Consider the following 19407-nt stretch of genomic DNA (forward strand, 5'->3'; position numbering starts at 1 on the left):
TAAAACTATTTTTGTGGTGACTTTGTAAATAATGCACAGGCCATACTCTTTTGATCTACTTAATAAAATAGTTTATGTTATTTTCACACTTTATCGTATCCAATATAATCCTCATAACTATGAGATCTGGTTTTTCATAAAAGGTTCCAATTATTAGGAAACCATTTTGGGTTGACTGTATAACTATTTCTTTTTTAATAAAACTATAACAAAGAATATTATTGTTGGCAATTATCAGATGATACTTACTGATTTTCTATTTTCAAGATAGGGTCTTTTCTTTTTAACTCCTTCCTGCTGGAATTTAGAAATCAATTTTTTTTTCTTTAAAAACAATATTCTTAATCATTTTTCTATCAAGCTTTAAAAGTGTGAAAATTGCTTTTTTTCTACTTCTATTTAGTGTAACTTATTTTAATTCCCCATTTTATTATTATATATTATAAATAATTTTAGTTTACATATTTTGTTTAATCTTTGTAGAAGTTTCTTTATAAGCATATGTATCAGGTTGTTATGGTCCCTAGTACCTTTGGTTCTACCACAAATCATCCTCAGAAGTTGTGCAAAGATAAAGTAGTTTAAATATTTACATAAATTTGTTAGAAAACCAAGTTAATTCAAAAGTTACTTAGTTAAAATGCCTTTTTAATCAACTGCTAATATTAACAATTTAACTAGATATTTACTTAAAAAATATTTAAGCTTTTCTTTATGTTTACAATATACACTTAAAACTCTTGCAGGTAATCTGCAATAGATCCAAAAGTACTGGGTGTAGACTATGTTAAATCTATTAGAAACAATGACACTTAGGTAACTTGAACAAAATATGTAGATTAAAACTGCCTAAAATATTTAACCATTTATTTATGCTAAATGAAGACTGTCCAAATTATATATATATATATATATATATATATATATATATATAAAGAATATGTTTAAAAAATGCTTATGCTGATTAAAGACACTACAACCAATGCTAATCTTATTTAACAATTTAGCTTTAAAACAGTCTTACAATAAAAACTATATTTTTTTTAATGTGAAATCAGGATTGTTAAAAAAAAAATTATTTTCCTGTAATATCCCCATGAAAGAAATTAAAACAAATAATTAAATTATGATGGATAGAAATTCATTTCTGGCTAAAATTAAAGTTTATAGGCAACAGTCAAATATTGTAATCCACATGTGATTCTATACTTCAGGAAAGAAATACAGTATGTTTATTTTTAGAAACGGCAAACTTTAAATCAACAACTATTTTCTTTAATTGCAGATTTGGCAACTATTAGTTATTTTGAGTTCAGCTTGGTTTGGCAATTCATGTGGCTTCAGCAGGACAGAGTCATATGGCACAGTGTGCGATATGATCAATTTACTGAGAGAAACATTTGATGAACGAATAATTTCACAAAATGGACCTGTCAACTAGACACTTTGTTCATGCAATTTCACTCAATTAGATTATTTTCTTGGGGGATATGCAAAGTTGCATGTCTACACTGATAAACCAGACACAATAGACCACTTGAAAGATAATATTCAATGCATTATTGCTAACATACAGCCTAATTAAATGTATAGAGTTGTGAAAATTGAACTTCTAGATTATGCCATATATGTGAGGGCCATATGCCAAAAATTATATGCAAATTATAAATGCCAAAAATTTATTTTTCGAATAAACCATATTTGTATAATAAAAATATTTTTCTGTGATTTATTTTAATTTAAAGTTCGCCACCTCTAAAAACACTATATTTCCCCAAAGGAGACACTATTCTAGAAAAGAACTTAGTTTATCATTTCAGATAGAATCTAAAAAAATTTTGGAGGTAGAAGGTACATTTTTGGTTCAATTGTATAGAAGCTATTGGAATATAAGACCTATTTTGCTTAAATTTTAGATAACATTAATGGTTGGTATTATATTGTACCTGTTGTCCTGAGAATTTCTTTCTGTAATTTTTAATGTATATAAATTTAAAGTGTTATACAATTTTTTTATAATGACCATTATTATGGAATTATCAACTCATGGTTTGACTTCATTTCTGCTGTTTATTAAATTCTGTAAAAACTTGTTTGCTAAAATTTCTTATGTGTAATAAAAAAAACAGAGACATACGTTTTTCTTTATTATACATAAGTTAACACAGGATGAATTAGGGGATCAAATTACATTAAATTAATTAGAAAACTACTCTCCCCACATAACCAAAAAGTGAAACTATTTTTTAAATATTTTTTATTTGTTTTTAAATAATTTTCTTTGCTGAAAATAAAATTAGTACAAATAACTAAAAATTCCTAAAAGAAAAAAAAATCAATTTTATCTGAAATAGGCCTTATTGCAAAATATGACTAAATACTTTTGGTGTAAGAAGATAATTAAAAATATGGCCACTGAGAATTTAGGCATTGAATTAAAATTTGAAGATTTTAAGAAGTAAACCATGATGTTATTTCAGGACAAAAAATACAAATTAAAATGAACAATTTTAGATAAAATTTTGGCTAAAAAAAAAAAAAAAAAAAAATCAAAATAGATAAGATATTATAATTACAATTGAACCAAATTCTTTTTTGTCTAATGCCCAATGAAAAGTAAAAATAAAAAGCATCAAATAATTGGATGGAAATAACAGTGCAAATCAGAAGCATTTATTTGATAGGTATACTCAATTTTTAACGCTAAACTTGAAACAAAAATAAAATTATTCATTTGTTTTATTTTATTTTGACAAAAATAAAATTTCAAACTTAGTTTATTAAAAACTTAGTGACTGAAAATATTTTTTCTTAATTATGAACATTCCAAATATATTTCAATGACATTAAAAAAAATCAGTAATACTTTTTTTCTTTATTTTACATGACTAAAAACGTTTTGGGTGGAGTTTTTTTAATCTAGATTTGACAGACTTTTTTCTCAAAAATAATAGATTTTCTTCATTTGTCTTGATATCTAAAGAAATCTTTAATATTTATGTATTTGACTATACTAGATGTAAAAAATTAATTATTATATCAAAATCCTTTTTCTTATTCAACAATAAAATTAAAATTTATACTGGTTTTTCTTTGTGTCACTGAATTTAGTGATAAAAATTGAGGATACCCAAAATTTGAATCTATCATAGATCCACTATTTGTTTAAAATATGTCCATTAATATTATTATAGTGCCAATAAATTATTTGTGGTTAATATAAAAAAAATGAGCTAAACCATTTAATTGGTCACTGATCTAAAACTTGCAGTTAGAACCCCCCCCCTCCTATTTTTTTTAATGGATCTGGATGAATTATGAAAGGAATTTAAACAAAAATGGGAATCCACAGAATTCTCATGCTTGAATAATACTTATGATAAAAATACATTTAACTATTTAAACCTCTATGATTTTTATTTTTTAAATAACATGCAAATGTAATTTATATTAAATTATTAGATATTAACTGTTTATGATATTTCTGAGATTATATATTGTTATTATTTACATGTTTCGGACTGTCCTCATCTGGGGTGCTGTCACTTTCATAACGCTTCGGCCGTTGTATTCTCCGGCCTTCTTCAGGTGTCTTTTGTCGTAGTTGGTAGGCTTCTGGGAATTTCAATCTGGCATTTGTCTAAATAAAACTTTAGTCATTATGAAAAGAATACATATTCTTTTTAAGTCTATGCCAACAATAACTTATAAAGAACTTGAGAATAGATTAAATCATCTCAAATATCAAGCACACCTCTCTAAAGATAGAGTAGTTTGTTTCATCTAACAAAATAAAGAACCATTTAGAATAACATTTTTTGTTTGTATTGCCTCACTTTGAAATTTTTTACTGAAACCCTACTTAAAAAATTCAATTTTATAATAGGATCTAAATTACTAAACTGATCATTTTCTTTTCAAACCAAATATTTCATTAAATTATATAATTATTTATTGTTCCAATAGGAGAGAAAATAAAAACACATTTTTCTTTCCAAGTGATAATTACATTTGTTATTTCCCTAGCTTACAATTATATATTCTTTTTCAAAATAAAAAGGACAAGTTTCTATTAGTATCAAGTAAGCAGTCTATATTCAAATTCCTTTTCAAATCTAGTTTAGTCTCATTTTTTTAAATTTTCTTTTTATGAAATTAAACAAAAACACAAAACTATGCAAATCTTTAGCATTTTACTGAAACAATATAGCAGAAATGAAAAATCAGAAAGAAATCTTATACTGGTTTCAGTATATAATTTATGATAACATCTATATTAAACTGAATTGTCAGTTAAATGGATTAAGGTAAGCATCTGGCCATGTGGCAGTAAATTGGCTGCTCTATTGGGAAAAATACAATTTGAGCATCAAAACTAACACTAAAGCTTTCATGAAGCATTTTATCACTTTATGTATTGATTATTTTAATAATTTTGTTCCCATTTTACATGAAAATAAACAGTAAAAACATTTGCATTCTGAAAATGTAATTTGACTGTAGTTACAAAAACTGAATGATATAATACAAACATAATCGATAATTATATTTGTTAATGTGAAAAAAGTATTTAAAAATCTAATTCAAATTAAGTGTGTACATTATGCATTTACAAAGGAAAATATGTTGTTGAAAAAACTGGTGCTTCTACATTATACAAACAAAACAAATATTGAATTTCAAGTGAAAAAGTGGTACCTAGGTAATTGTCAGGTCTCAAATTGTAACATGCAAAAATTATGAAAAAATAAAGTAGAAAAATAATTATTAATCAAAAAAGAAGTTCGTAAAATAAGAAGAATAAAGTGAAATCATATTATGCTTACTAAAAATAAAAAAGTTGATGGGAGATAACTGTGTTGCTTATGTCACGTGACGAGTGTAATTCGAAATTTATTCTCCATCTAAGATTTATTAAAAACAGTTTCTCATCAATTATTATTTTTCTACCATATTGTTTTCCATTATTTTGGGTATTGCAACATGATAATTACATAGGTACCATTTGTTTTACTTGAAATTCAATATTTTTTCGTTATTATAATATAGAAACACCAACAAACTTTTAAAATATATACATTTTAATCTCCAAATAGCTTACAGTACAGAGACACATAAAATCTGAGTATAGAATCAGTAAAAACAGAGAATTTTATATTAGAATGACGAGTACTATCAATATTATTTTACAAGTAGAATAACAAATTAGAATTTCTTGTGAATTGATGAAGAGCTTTGAAATTTTAAGGAAAAATGTGTCCAATTTCATACTCCAAATAGTGAACCATTACTTTTTAAAATAAATAGCTTAATTGCATACTTCAAACAATCCGGAACTCCAATTTTTTGAGATTGTTCTATTTAAATAAATCTATTGGAGACATTACTAAAATTACCTACTTATTGCATTCTAACATTACTGCAAAATTAACATTATGCAACTTTGAACATGTAAATATAACAGCAGATTCGTCACAAAAATTCACTCTCCATGCAAATAATACCCGGAATCCAAAATCTACACAAAAATATTGATAAAATTTGTAGTATTTTTCATCACCTTATGTTTAACACTGCCATTCATGCAATCTAAAAGTTACAAAGACAATTTTGTTCAGTCAGTAATAATAAAATATAACAAAAAGAAAATTACACGCAGTCAAACATTGCTAAAATATGTGAAAGAAAAAAAAAAAGAAAATGCCATGCTCGTCTTCATTGTATGTTATGATCACTTTTTCTTTGGCCAAGATTGAACAAAGCTAGGGCATCTGCCACCAGTAACGGTCCAATGCATAAGTGGCACATTTCGACCAAAGTGATAATGAAACATGGCCATAACACTAATAAATATCCATCAAGTTTAAAAAATCTGATTTAAAAAAATAAATAAATAAAAATCAGAAATTAACCCAGTTGCTTAATAACAATAATATTCATTTTCATTGAGAAAATTATTTACATCCATTAACACAAACCAGATATTTAAGATATGTTTGCTTTTTTTTATGAAAATGCTGTATATAACATTTTTTTTTCAAAGTTTCTAAGAATAATATAATATTCTGGTTTGAATAAGTTTTAAGTTTATATGGTCATAGTTTACAATTGCTCTCATTTTTATGATTAATGAAAGTAAGTCTCCTTTGAAAAATTATACTTTTAGCTTACAATAAAAATTAAATAAAAGCAGAGTTAAAGCCAGGTTAAGTAAGAGTTATAGAGATGCTATGTCAACGTAAAAAAAAAGGGTAATATTAGTTTTGTTTATGTTCTTTTAAGTTAGTTTGTAGATTTTGGTAATTTGTTTCAAAATGAAAACAAAACACATACTCTTACAGTTACAAATTAACTTGAAAAAAAAAAAAACAATCTTGCCCAACACTACTTCTTGTAAAAACAAAACAAAATAAATGAATATTCTCAGATAAATTTTAGTAAACATCTATAATTTAATCATTATTGTCATGAAATTGCAGATTCCATATGAAATATTTAACAGTTAAAATATTTCAAACATTTTCTCAGCTTATTGATGAGATGTAATGATGTAAATTTTCTTTTTATCTTTCTCTTTTTCAGAACATATTCACTGTCCAGATGATAGATAATTGCAAAGATGAAAAATAGTTATTTTGAACAGTTATATACTTGCAGATATTAAATTTACTGCATCATTTTAGATTTTTATGGATTAGAAATGCAGGATGAAAACTAACCAGCATTATATATACATATGTATGCACATACATTTATATTTAGGCAATATTTTCTATAGATCCTTGCAATTCTTCTGGTAATATCAGGGTTAAAATTCATAAAAACCCAAATTATTTACACACCTAATGCTTTCAACTGATACCAGAAATAAACAAGTTATTAATTATTATCAGAAAAATTTGATAATTTCTACAGAAAGTCAGATGCCCTACAACATAAGGATAAATAATGTTAGGTCACACTTACCTGAAATTGTCAGCCACTTGGTTGATATGTTTGCAATATGACATACTCAAATGAACATAAAATTCAACCTGTACATGTTACTTCTAACTAAAATGTGTCATCAAATACCTATTTATACCAAATCATACATTTAAAATTAAAAAAGAAATTCAACAGAGATTATGCTTTTAGTTCTGATATAGAAATAATATTAACCAACCTGACTCCCAGCATTTTGACCAGTTTTTACTTTTGCTCTTGGACCTCTTCTGCGATCACCTAAATGTGTTGGACGTTGACGCCGTCTTTCAGCAGCAATAGGACGTCCCTAAAACACAAGATCCATAAAGAAATCAATAATATACAGTTCCCTATTTCGTTTGTATAATAACTTTCTTTTATTTAAATTGTTAAATCACATTTTGCATTAGGATATTATATTTTCATTTAAATGTTTGTAAGAATATTGCAAAATGTTAACTGACATGCACCATAAAACAGACTATTTTTTGATACAATCAAACATTTAAGAAAATAAAAAAATATCTGCGTTGTCATATAAAATAAGGTTAGAGTGGGTTTAAAAACTTTTGCATATGATGTACATAAAAATCCACTTTTAACAAACATTGCTTCTTTATCTCAGCATCTTAATGACAGGAAGTATAAATATTTTAAAGATGCTTAGAAAAGAAAACCTTTTTGTATATAATCTTGATTAGATATTAAAATGAGAATTGATAATTTGTATCATTCAGACTACTATTCTTGATGATTATATTTACATTTTTGTCCAATGTAACTTCCAACCTTCTTCAGGTTTATCTTTTGGAAGTTTGAAACTCGTATGAAATTTCAAACTGAACCTTTATTTAATCTTGGTAAATAAATGGTTCTTTTCCTGTTAATTATCATTACATAGAACTAATTTATGTTATTCTTATTTATGGCTGGTAGTAAGGATTGAATCTTCAACCTCCAAAAGACTGGAACTTAGAACCGATTGCTAAGTACTTTTAATCGGCAGATCATATATATACGGAGATAATTCTAGTTTGAAGTTGGGGAACCTTCAATGTGTCAAATTACTATATAATTACTATTATTTTTATCAACCCCCTTGTTCTAAAAAATTGAAGGTTACATTGTCCGCAACATGAATATAACATCGAAGATGAGGATGGTAGTTTGAATAATCCAAATTAAGATATTATGTACTTTAAATACTACTCCCATCCCAAAAGATTGTTTAAATACCTTTTTTTTTTTTTTTTTTTAAATAAAGATGCCTACCTTTGGCCTTCCTGACCCGATTTTCTTCCGTCCAACTGGGTGCAGCTTCCCAATTTTGGGCATAAGAGCCTCAACTGACTGCAGTTTTGATGCAGCTTTACCACAGATTGAAGAAACAGGAGCAAAACAGGATGTCTGCTGAAAAGAGAAGTAAGATATTTTATACACACCAATAACAATACTTGTTTTAATAAAATAAAGTATTTTATAATAAATTTTATATATTTTTGTTAATGCTGCTCCTGATAAGTTGAAAATACTAATATTTTTTCTGAATTTAAATTTTATTTAAATTCTTTTCACAAATTGAAGACTTAGAAACATGAAAATCATTAATAATTTATTTTGCATTTGACATAAAACTGGCTAATACTTACAATCTGGTAAGGTAATTCAAATTCAAACTCATTTTTAATTAAGATCTCAAGGTATTTCTCTGAATGAAAAGTACAAATATCACTTCCTTTATCAATATCTAATGGGATAATGCCAACCATGAATAAAAATTGATATAAAATGTAACATTTTTAAATCCTATTTGGTTTAACATCCATCTTACATGTGGATATGTATTAAACAGCTTTAAAAAATTGATTTCCAAACTAATGTTTCTGATCAGGTCTTTATCTCTCTTTTTCTCAAGTGCATTTTTATCACTTCCTCCCATGTTTTCTTTGGCTTTCCCTTGTGAATTAGACCTGTTATCTGAATTATTCTATGTCAAATCATTCAAGAACTTTCATCCATTCTTTTGATGTGACTATATCATTCTCTTTTTCACACATCTTCCTATACTGTCCAGATTTAAGATTTAATCTTTCTTTAAATTCATCAGAACTAAGCTTGTCTAAGTTTTGCATTACACATACACAAACCCGATAGATTCTCCCCTTGATTGGTTGGATAGTAAAGGCATGAATTACCCTCAACTTATTCCATCCATTAACCACACTCACATCTGCTCCATGGTATCACCAAGATAACAAAACTTCAACAACCGTAACAGCTTTGCCATCAAAATATACTTTATCCACATCTAAGTTCTCATTCATCTCCATTGTCTTACACATCTTGCACACAAATTATTTTCTCTCAATTTATCAGAATTTTGACTGCATTTCTTGTTTATCCAATGCTTACAAGTATAACAAAAGGCTGAATTGCAACAGACTGTCTTTCCACAAACTGAAAAGAGGAACTTTGCTCTTTTGGGGTTTTTTCCAATGCTACAACCACTAAATGACAACAGTACTTTAATAGTTTTAAATGAGTTGGGTACAGATAACAAGTGACTTCATACCTATATCTATTAACAAAGTTCTTATGCCTACCTTCAAATTTAACAGAATGATCCATTTCATGGCTATTCTAAACTTTTAGAGAGGTTTTGCTATGGGAGATAAATTTTGTGTGGATATAGAGTGGGGGATATTGAAAAGTTAATTAAAAAAAAAATTACCCCACCATAAACCTTAGGTTCGAGTAGCAAGTCTCATCTATAAAAATATTTTTCTTTACTCCAAGCTTAAGTGGCAAGCTCTACCCTTCGTAAATCTTAGCACTGACTTAAGTTTGGTTAAGGAAGAGTTTGGGTGTGCTTACCATTCATATTACTAATCTTGAGTCCCAGCAACAAGCCCATCCCCAAACAAAATATTTTGTAAAAAGCCACAATCATCTGGACCATCAATAGTAGTTGCACAGAAATAATCATTAATCTTATTGGTTGGTGCACTTTGCACAAAAACAATAAAGAAAATTTTAGTTATATTGGAGTATTTTAGCTGTTATCAAAGAGAATCAGATCTTTGCATCAATTTTTTAAAATTAAAAGTTGAAATTCCATCAAAATATCAAACTTGACCAAATTTTAAGCTCAAAATCAAGATATAGGAAATCATTGGCTAGAAAATGAAAGAAAAATCAAAGCTAATGGCATGTTTAACTTTCACCTTTACCTAAATATCTCAAAACTAAATCAGTTCTAACTTAGACTATAACCAATATTGACCAAGTGTGATGATAAATGATCAAACAATATGGACAAACAATCTCTTGGGCAAAGAATAAAAAAAAAAAAAAAAAAAAAAAAAATTACTTACTTTTTCTATCGAACTCATATCAATATCCATACTTGACATAGAATCATCATTCAGATAGAAAGAATCTTGGGAACTTTGAATCATATCTCCAGTAATGTCCTCTTTAAACGAACAAGAATCACCATCTAAATAGAAAAAAATTGCATCTTAGTGGCAAAGAAAGAATTTTGTTTATTTTAATTTGTTTACTAAATGCGTAATTTATAATTTTATAAATGCTTTATATTTTTCTAACAAATTCTGTTTATTTTCAGTGAACAGAATATGCAGAGAAAAATCTAAAACTTATTGCAGTAATTAAAAACAAAGTATTTAAAAATTAACAGTAAACAAGATTCTGCCAAATTTTGTGCAAATTATAAAAGAATTTTAGAATCATGATTCAAAAATTTATTAAACGTTTTAGATATCTAACCTGGATTGCTAAAATGACAAACTTGATTCCATACATAAAGTATAAAAATTGCTAAAAAAACAAGTGAAGTGGTTCCATGTGAATACATAGAAAGTGAGGCATGAAAAAATGTTGAAGTTCATCATTTGCACCCCCACCCCATTTAGCCCTAGGGTATGTCAAATCTTGGTGAAAATGAACAAACAGTGCAGTTTTAGGCCTTAACATACATAAATTTTTGAGTTTTGCGCCATGCAAAAAAAGAAATTACTAATTCCATCATTTGCCCCCCCCCCCGCCACTATTTAGCCCCAAAAGTCCCCAAAGCTTTAACATTTAAATTTGAGTTCAGCACCATGCAAAACTGCTAAATAAACATATACAGAAAATTTTGGACAAATATGGTAAGATAGTCCCAAAAATAGAATGTTTTTATTAGTCCTAAAAGAGCTCTGGAGTTATTGCAAAGTATAGACAAACAAAATTATATAGAGATCAGTTAGTTACAACTTTTCAAAAAGTTTCATAAAAATCCAAGGCATCAATTTTTTTTTTAATAAGCACAAAAGTGTCGGTTTTAGCCATTTTAAGCCGAAAGGTACCATTGGGGGGGGGGGGGGGAGTTTTCCCGTAAAATCCATTCTGTTACTTTTTTTTACTCATATCATGTTTAATGTTTATGCAAAATTTAAAAAAATTCCAAGGCGTAGTTATTGAGAAAACTGCGACCGGACAAGGGTGAATTTACAGGTCTACCTTCCTTTTGTCGGGGGACCAAAAAAAAATAAAATAAAAATAACTGCACATATTTAAAATTTTTCATTTAATTTTTAGTTAATTTTAAGAGTTACAATGAGAATATAATCCCTTTTTAACAGGACATTAATTGCCTATGTGTGCTTTTTTTGCATTTTTCATCCAATTCACGGTTATTTATAATATTAATCAAATAACTGGAGCCTAAGGATTGTTTATAATTTTTTTTTTAACGTCTAGGGGGAATAATATGTCCCGTTGTGTCATTGATGGACCATAACTTTTAGGTATTTTATTAAACTGTTTATAAATGAATGTGAGAGAAGATGAATATTTAATATTGCAATAATGAATGCTAACATCACATTTTTCTTTTTTACATATATTTGTTTTTTGTCTACTGATTATATTTTATGGAAGGTTTAATCTGGACATAAGAGTAAAACGTTATTGGAAACTATTGCTAATTTGAATAACAGTCACAGTTCATATTTAATTTGTATATTATTGGTGGTATTATTTTTATACATGAACAAGATGACTTTGCTACTATTTTGTATGCATGCAAATGATTTGAAATGGTAAAATGGTGAAATTGAAAAAATAAGAAGTTTCCTAACGTTACCTTTAGTTGAAAATTCTTCCATCATTTCATCATGGCTTCGCATTGAGATACTTGAAAGGAACGAAGACTCCAACTGTAAACAAAAAACATTTTTTTTTGTAAATTGCAAGAATAAAAGTTTAGCATTTTGTAATGAAGAACAAATTTCTTTAAATATCTAAATATAAAACAAGCTTTGCATGAACCACTCACCTCTGAATCTCGATGTCGACAAACTGTACACACATAGTCTTGGCCGTCAATATCTTTCAAGTGCATTGAGAAAGTGATATCTTTAGTTTCAACACATTCAGCATGGACAAACCTGGAGAAAGTAATTAAACACAGGTGAAATCAAACAACTGAAAAGTAAAGCAATGCAAACTGCTTTGCCAATTAAAATCAATTTAAAAACAATTTAAAAAATGTATATAGTAAGAAAAATAGGTTTAAAAACGTTTTCTTTTTTGTGTAACAAAAATTGGTGCTTCCTTACAACCATTCATCACAAGTAAAAAAAAAAAAAAATTAATACTTTTAAAAATCCAATTTTTGTGTTGAATACTCTAATAATCAAATTCTAAGAATCTTGATGCATTTTGACAAAAATTTTACTCAATAAATGATAACATTACACGGTTTTTAACCTGTTTAGACTAAGCAAATTATAAAAAAAAAGAAAAAAAAAGGAAAATCATGGTGATGTTAGGGTAAAGCATAAAACTAATTTTCTAAGTTTGAAAATGACATAATATTGGAAATGAGAAAATAATCATAAAAAATAAGTTAAATAACTCTTTAAAAATTACTTTTATTTTAATAAACTGTAATTTTATACAATCAAATACAAATATTGAATAAAAAGATTTACAAAGCACCTAATTGCTAAAGTTGCTATAAACAAAAAAGCATGATTGAAACCATAATGCATTGAATAAAATATTAACCCATAAAAAAATACTTGTTTGTCAGTGTATCCAGATACAAAAAAATTAACTATTTTATTTGACTAAAGTATCAACATATTCTTTCCCAATTTATTTGCATCTTTCTTTGTTTTATAACTGAAAATATATTGGACTATAAATCACATTTACCATGTAGGCTTTCTAATACAAAAATGATAAATTAAAGGGAAAACAATATAAAATAAAAATAGAGAGATATGTACTACACATTTTATATAGTATCTTCTATTTCTAAAAATGAATCAGAAGTTTTACACAAAAAATGTTCATAAATATCTGAAAATGTGGTATTCTATTGATATGATAAGCTAAAGAGTTTAATAATGGAATAGCAAAAGTTTTAAGGTACAGTAAAGAAACCCTTAATTCCAGTGAGATTATTTTACATCAAAAAACTGAATTAAAAATTTAATTGTTTAAAAACATTTTCACATGATCTGAAAAATTTATGCTCAATAGATTTTGAATAGAATGTGCCATCTACCAAAATAGGAGTTAATCAAATTACTTACTTTTGGCATATTTTGCACTGCATCATGGTTTTCTGTGTGAAATGCCGATATGCTTTCCCACAGAGTGGGCAAGATAGTCCTTTATTACGCTGTTGATAACAGCTGTCACAAACAGAATAATTCAGATGCCACCTAGAACTTGGACCACTACCTGGGGTCCGAGAACCACAATCTCCACAGCATCGGCAATTCTTAAAAATTAAAAAATTTTATTATTAACGTAAATATAAACAAAAATTGCTATACAAAAAAAAAAAAAATAAGTTAATAATGAAATATTCATAAATCAAATAATCATGTCAACAATCCAATTATTAAAAAGTTATCCAGGAATGTGAAAAATTACATTTTTTTTTAAAACAAGAACTTCAAATTACTGCAAAAACATGATAGTTTATCAATTTTTGTACTTTTATTTATCTTCAAAAGTTTAGTAAAACAAATTCTACTGAACAAAATAAGAAAAATGTGATCTACAGTTTATCAAGAAATATTAAGTTAGCACATTTGATTTATTCTTTATTTATTTGAAGACTTGAAACCGAGAACAATGTCTACTTTCTTACAAGTTGGATACATAAAATTATAATTTACTAGCGGGAGGGGGGGGGTACCCGGCGTTGCCCTGGTTTTTAGAGGCGTGTGTGGTTGGGGGGGGGGGGGGATGAAACAAAGCGAAGTAATAACCCTGTTTAAATATTAAAAACAAACAATGTTGTGAAAAAAAACAAAAAAACAAATAAAGAAATGAACGCGATGCAATACAAACGGTCTTGCGGTGCCCAGGTGTTTGCAAAATCCCAAAAAAGATTGAGGGGGGTGGGGGGCTCGAACTCTAATCATTGAGGTGAAAGTGCCCCCCCCCCCCCCTCAAAAAAAAAAAAAAAAACGTAAACGTGATGAATTAAGTAAAAAGTGAAGTAGGTCAAATATCAATTCCGCAGTGAAGTTTGTTTTGGTTTAGTTTCAGTAGTCCCGTATCACATTCAAATTCTAAATGAATTTTTTTGTTTTCTCAAATTCTAAATGAATTTATTTGTTTTAATTTAAGTGTAATGCAAGTGAAATCACGATATCGTTGTGTTGTAATAATAAATGGTAAAGAATGAATTCTTTGTGTAAAAATGAATGTTTAGTAGAAAGCACTAATAAATAAAGGTCATAATTAGATTTCACGGTTAGAGTTGTTAAAACCGGAAGTAAAATCCGGTTAGTCCTGAAGGTTGTGTGTTACACTAACTAAAAAAAGCAAAAAGAAAACAATAATAATAATAATCGGATTTGCGCATTTATTTTATTTTTTTAATTTATGGGAAAAACAGAAAGCTTATGCAGGGAAAAAAAGATTAAAAAAAAAAAATGGCATAAATAACCTTGTACAATTCCAAACTGGTGTTTACGCGTACTGTTCCTTATGAACACATCCGCTGCGATGTAAATGGGGAGCGAGGAAAGGAGGAATCTAATAGAGAGAAAAGATGTTGCAACTTCCATTGAATCTAACCGATTTTAGCAGTGGACTCATAGGGAAAAATATAGAAATGTACCATTGTCGAGGAACTGTAGAGGTAATAGGCCTATAGCACACCTCAGATAATGTGCTACAGTCTGTACGCATTACATTTGCATGTAATGTCATGATTTTTAATCCTATTAAGGTCAAAGTCGGAGGGGAAAAAATGAGTTCATTTCATTTATATAGATAGAGAAGATAAATATTTTTTACAAAAGCAAAAGTATTAATAAAGTTTAAAATTTGAAAACTATCTTTCTTTTTTTTAAATATCTTAATATATATGAAAAAGGAGTACTGAATTTAAAGATATCTTGAAGCTTCTAAATTGAATTTTCTATTTTATCTTTTACTATGTTATACATACCTTGCATTTCCACCCATTTTTAGGTATTGTCGTCATAATTGGTTTCAGACAAAACGTGTGGTAGCCTTTATCACAATTATCACAAAACAGCATTTTACTGTCTTCCCCAGGTTGTCTGCATATGAAGAAAAATAACATTTGTGATAAACTATAAGATTAACTAATGTAACTAAAATCATTGGTTACAAATGTCAACAACAAACAACTGAAATCCAATCTAACAATTATTATATACTCAAATTTTTATTAATTCAATCAAGCCAAACAATTATTCAAAACTTAACTTTAGATGAAAAAAGAAATCTCAGGGAAAATTACATCAGTTCACATTTGAAACCTCCAATACTCACAAATTATCACTTTAATACAGAAGTATAGGATGATATTTTTAGTTTATTTATTTTGGTTTAAATATATTGCAGAATATTTTATTCAATTGTTTAAATACATTAGTTTTTGTTTTGTTTTTTCTAAAATTTATAGTATGAAGTCAAGTTGATTTTTCCCTAAACTTATGTTTAAAAAGAATTTAAAAGTATTCTAGATTTTATTAAATTAATTTCAGTCAATATAACTAGTAATAAAAAAATGTCCATATGATGCATAAAATGATATTTCAAACAATTAAATTATTTCATGCTTAATCAAGTTTTGTAAACGTAATCCTTCTTAATACAGATACTATTATTATTTAGAATTTTTATAGAATATGTATTTTAGAGACAAACAAGTAAAACTATGATAATGTAATAAAATTATATTTTCAATTTATAGAAAATATCAATATTAACTATACACAAAAAATAATGTTAGTAGATTGTTTATTAGGAATTGAATATGAAATATTCTAAAAAATTATTGCTAAGAAACAAACATTTGGGAGAGCAAATAGAAGACTTGATAAAATTCAACTTACTTGCAGGTGAGACATATCTTACATTCTGGACACTGCCATCCAGCCCGGACAGCCGCTCTAACTTCTACAGAAGGATGTAAACAGTTCCCATGATAGTGATTACCACAAGTCGTACAGAACAGGAGAGATGAATTGCCAGTCCATTTGTTGCATTGAATACACAGAGCCTGTTGTCCAGCTGGAGAACAAAAACAAACATTTGTATAAAGTCATTAAATAATCAATAATTTAATTTAAATAGAAATTTCTATAGTTATTAATATAATTCTTAACAGGTGCTTATTTTTATTGAGACACATGAGAAATATGGCAGTTCAAAACAAAATAGGAAAACTTCTGAATATACCTACTTATCAGTGAAAAATATTAGTGTATATCAAAAATTACAGCAAATAAGTAGAATCGTAATAAAAATAAAATTGATTTACTATTTGGAGTCCACAAACTCTGAACAACATTTGAGTTAAGCAGTACATCAACACCACACAGTATTGTCGACTGCCATTTCACATGTATCTCAATAAAAAATAAGTACTTCTTAAAGTTATAAATCAACACACAGATTTAACATTATATTGGGTTTCACTCTGTTATCGTCAGATAATTCTTCTGTGGTAGTTCATTTGATGTGTTTTATTATTTGTTATATTTATTTTGACAATCATATCACTGTTATATAATGATTTTTAATATATCACATTGTGCACCCCATAAAATACTAAATAGTATTTTGCTGGGTTTTTTAAAGCATTTTTCTATTTACTTTGTAATTCTTTTTACATTGTAATTTAAATTTATGATGGCTGTAAATTCATGTTCAAGTATTGGCATTGCTTGACCGAGAAAAGTTTTTAAGCAATGTCTATGCACAAAGCTTTTTGAAGTGAGGTAATGCTTTTCAATCCCATTCTGTAAGCAATTGCCATCCAAAAGTACAAATATACACCATTGGAAGCAACAATCACTGCATCTATTATATCCAAGTTTTCCTTCTTTATGCCTGCCTTACTGAAGAGAACATTTCTCCTGATAGTTTTACCATCTTCTCAAACACCAACATGATCATTTCTAGGTTTGATTACATTAAAAAATACAGAAAATATAGATTTAATCACATGAAACACCATTAAAAATAAACAAATAAGTAAAATTCTAAAATGAACTAATGAATATAATAAACATTTTAGAATTCAGCAACCGGTTCTAAATTTTTTTTAATAAGCAATTTTTAAAATATTAGTAAAGGCAGATAAACCTAAAAAGATTATTAGTATTAAAAATAATACCAAATTATATAATTGTAGAATTAAAAAGAATTAAGTTTCTTAGTTTAAAAAGTTAACAGCTAACATCATAACAGCTATAGTAAATAATATCAAGAACGCACCAAAAATTATACAAGGGCATAGAACATAATTTCCAATGTAGGTATAATCATATGACATTCAAAAGTGAAAAATACAGAAATAGATTAACATGATCTCTAATTGGGAAGTTTTAAAATGGGCTCTTCCTTGCAATATAAAATGTTGAAATTGTAAATTATGCTTAGAAGAAAAACCATATCAAACTTTAAAAAATTCATTTATTAAACAAAAACAATAATCTCAGCTAAATACAACAAACAAATGAATACACGTTTTACTATTCAAGCTCATATTAATAAAAAAAAATTCTAAAATGAACAATTGTATTATAGAAAGAAAATAATTTAACGTTAGTAAACAAATAACTGTCTGTTAGTGATATTAAAAACAAAACAGTTGAGATTAAAAATACTAATAAATACATAAATAAAAATATAAAAAAAAAAAAACATGTTTGGGTAAATAATTCCTCTCTTTCAGTCTCACCTTATTTTGAAGACACATAATATACAACTTCTGACGCTCGATGAAAAACGTGAAACTACAGTAAAGTATTAAAGCTAAGTGCATTTTTATTCATTATTTTGTATACTTACACACACAACTGACAAGATGTTGCCATATAGCAATTTTAGTGTTTTTTTTTTTTTAAATTAAATAAAATATTGCAATAGGGCATTCAACAATGTACATTAAATCATATAATTAAAGTCAACTGCGAAGAGTTACTGCATTTATTAGAAATGGATTTTACTTCATAAAAATTATTTTTTAAATAAATATCAATAACAATATTGACGAGATGTCTATGTATCTTTCTGTCTTGCAATGTAGCAGATTATGATAAAGGCTCAAGGAGATAAGGAGCAGTGAAAGGAGAGGAATAGAATGGAGAATTTTTAAGGCTGCAAGTTTAATTTCTACACAGGGTACCATAATAATGAATTATATTTATTGAAAGTATGGTAAAATACTAAAAAGTTTATAATATAAAAAAGAGAAATTTAAATATTTGTTTTATTTCATTTTATGTTGTGAATTCCATACTGTGATCAACATTTTATACATTCCAAGTTTCAACAATTTCCACATCTAAATGATATATTGAAAATAAAGCATTAAACAAATAATGTAGTTGCTACACTACTAGTTTTATAACAGTTCGTACTATTACTAAATATTTCAGATTAAAATGAACTTTTTTCTTTTTTTTGCTTTGTTTTAAAATTTAACTAAAAATTTCTTCAAAAGTTTATTAATTTTGCTTGCTAAACTTTATGCAAAAAATAAATTGAACTCCAAAGTATAAATGCTGTAAAAAAATAAACTCCAGACGTTTTGTTCTAAATCTTGACAAAATATTAAAATTGCTTAGTTTTAGCATTACAGATTCAAAACAAGACAAATATGTTATGAAATTGGTATAGTAGTAGATACTTACCAATGGTCTCTGCTTGGTCAATGTGATCTGGGCAGAGTAACGACGGTCCCTTTACATCCTGAAGTAATTTTAGAAAAACACATTTTTATTTTATTTAAATCACAGGAATATGTTGTAGTCCAATGTAAAAGTAATTTGGAGGAAAATAAGTAAAACACAAATTTTAAATCTTAATACTTTATAACAATAGTTTCAATTCTCAGAAATCTTACTGGAAAATTCTTAAATT

General features: G+C 27.1%; 1 protein-coding gene across 19 annotated transcripts in view; it reads right to left on the reverse strand.

The window, feature by feature from the left end:
• Positions 1 to 19407, reverse strand: part of LOC145297646 (histone-lysine N-methyltransferase 2C-like) — a 276096-nt gene that overhangs the window by 202399 nt on the left and 54290 nt on the right. For 18 of the 19 annotated variants that reach the window (XM_080143763.1, XM_080143779.1, XM_080143775.1 and 15 more), the window contains exons 10-20: positions 19179 to 19236; positions 16371 to 16548; positions 15455 to 15569; positions 13575 to 13765; positions 12308 to 12419; positions 12116 to 12188; positions 10341 to 10465; positions 8239 to 8376; positions 7166 to 7273; positions 3512 to 3640; positions 250 to 297 (exon numbers count right to left, since the gene is read on the reverse strand). In XM_080143763.1, the coding sequence (XP_079999889.1) occupies positions 250 to 297; positions 3512 to 3640; positions 7166 to 7273; positions 8239 to 8376; positions 10341 to 10465; positions 12116 to 12188; positions 12308 to 12419; positions 13575 to 13765; positions 15455 to 15569; positions 16371 to 16548; positions 19179 to 19236 (1275 nt within the window). The remainder of the gene's footprint in view (positions 1 to 249; positions 298 to 3511; positions 3641 to 7165; positions 7274 to 8238; positions 8377 to 10340; positions 10466 to 12115; positions 12189 to 12307; positions 12420 to 13574; positions 13766 to 15454; positions 15570 to 16370; positions 16549 to 19178; positions 19237 to 19407) is intronic. The other variant, XM_080143768.1, reaches the window with a different exon arrangement.

This window comes from Euprymna scolopes, chromosome 18 (genome assembly GCF_053919585.1).
Source record: "Euprymna scolopes isolate OS-2025 chromosome 18, ASM5391958v1, whole genome shotgun sequence".
In the NCBI taxonomy this organism is placed as follows: domain Eukaryota; kingdom Metazoa; phylum Mollusca; class Cephalopoda; order Sepiida; family Sepiolidae; genus Euprymna; species Euprymna scolopes.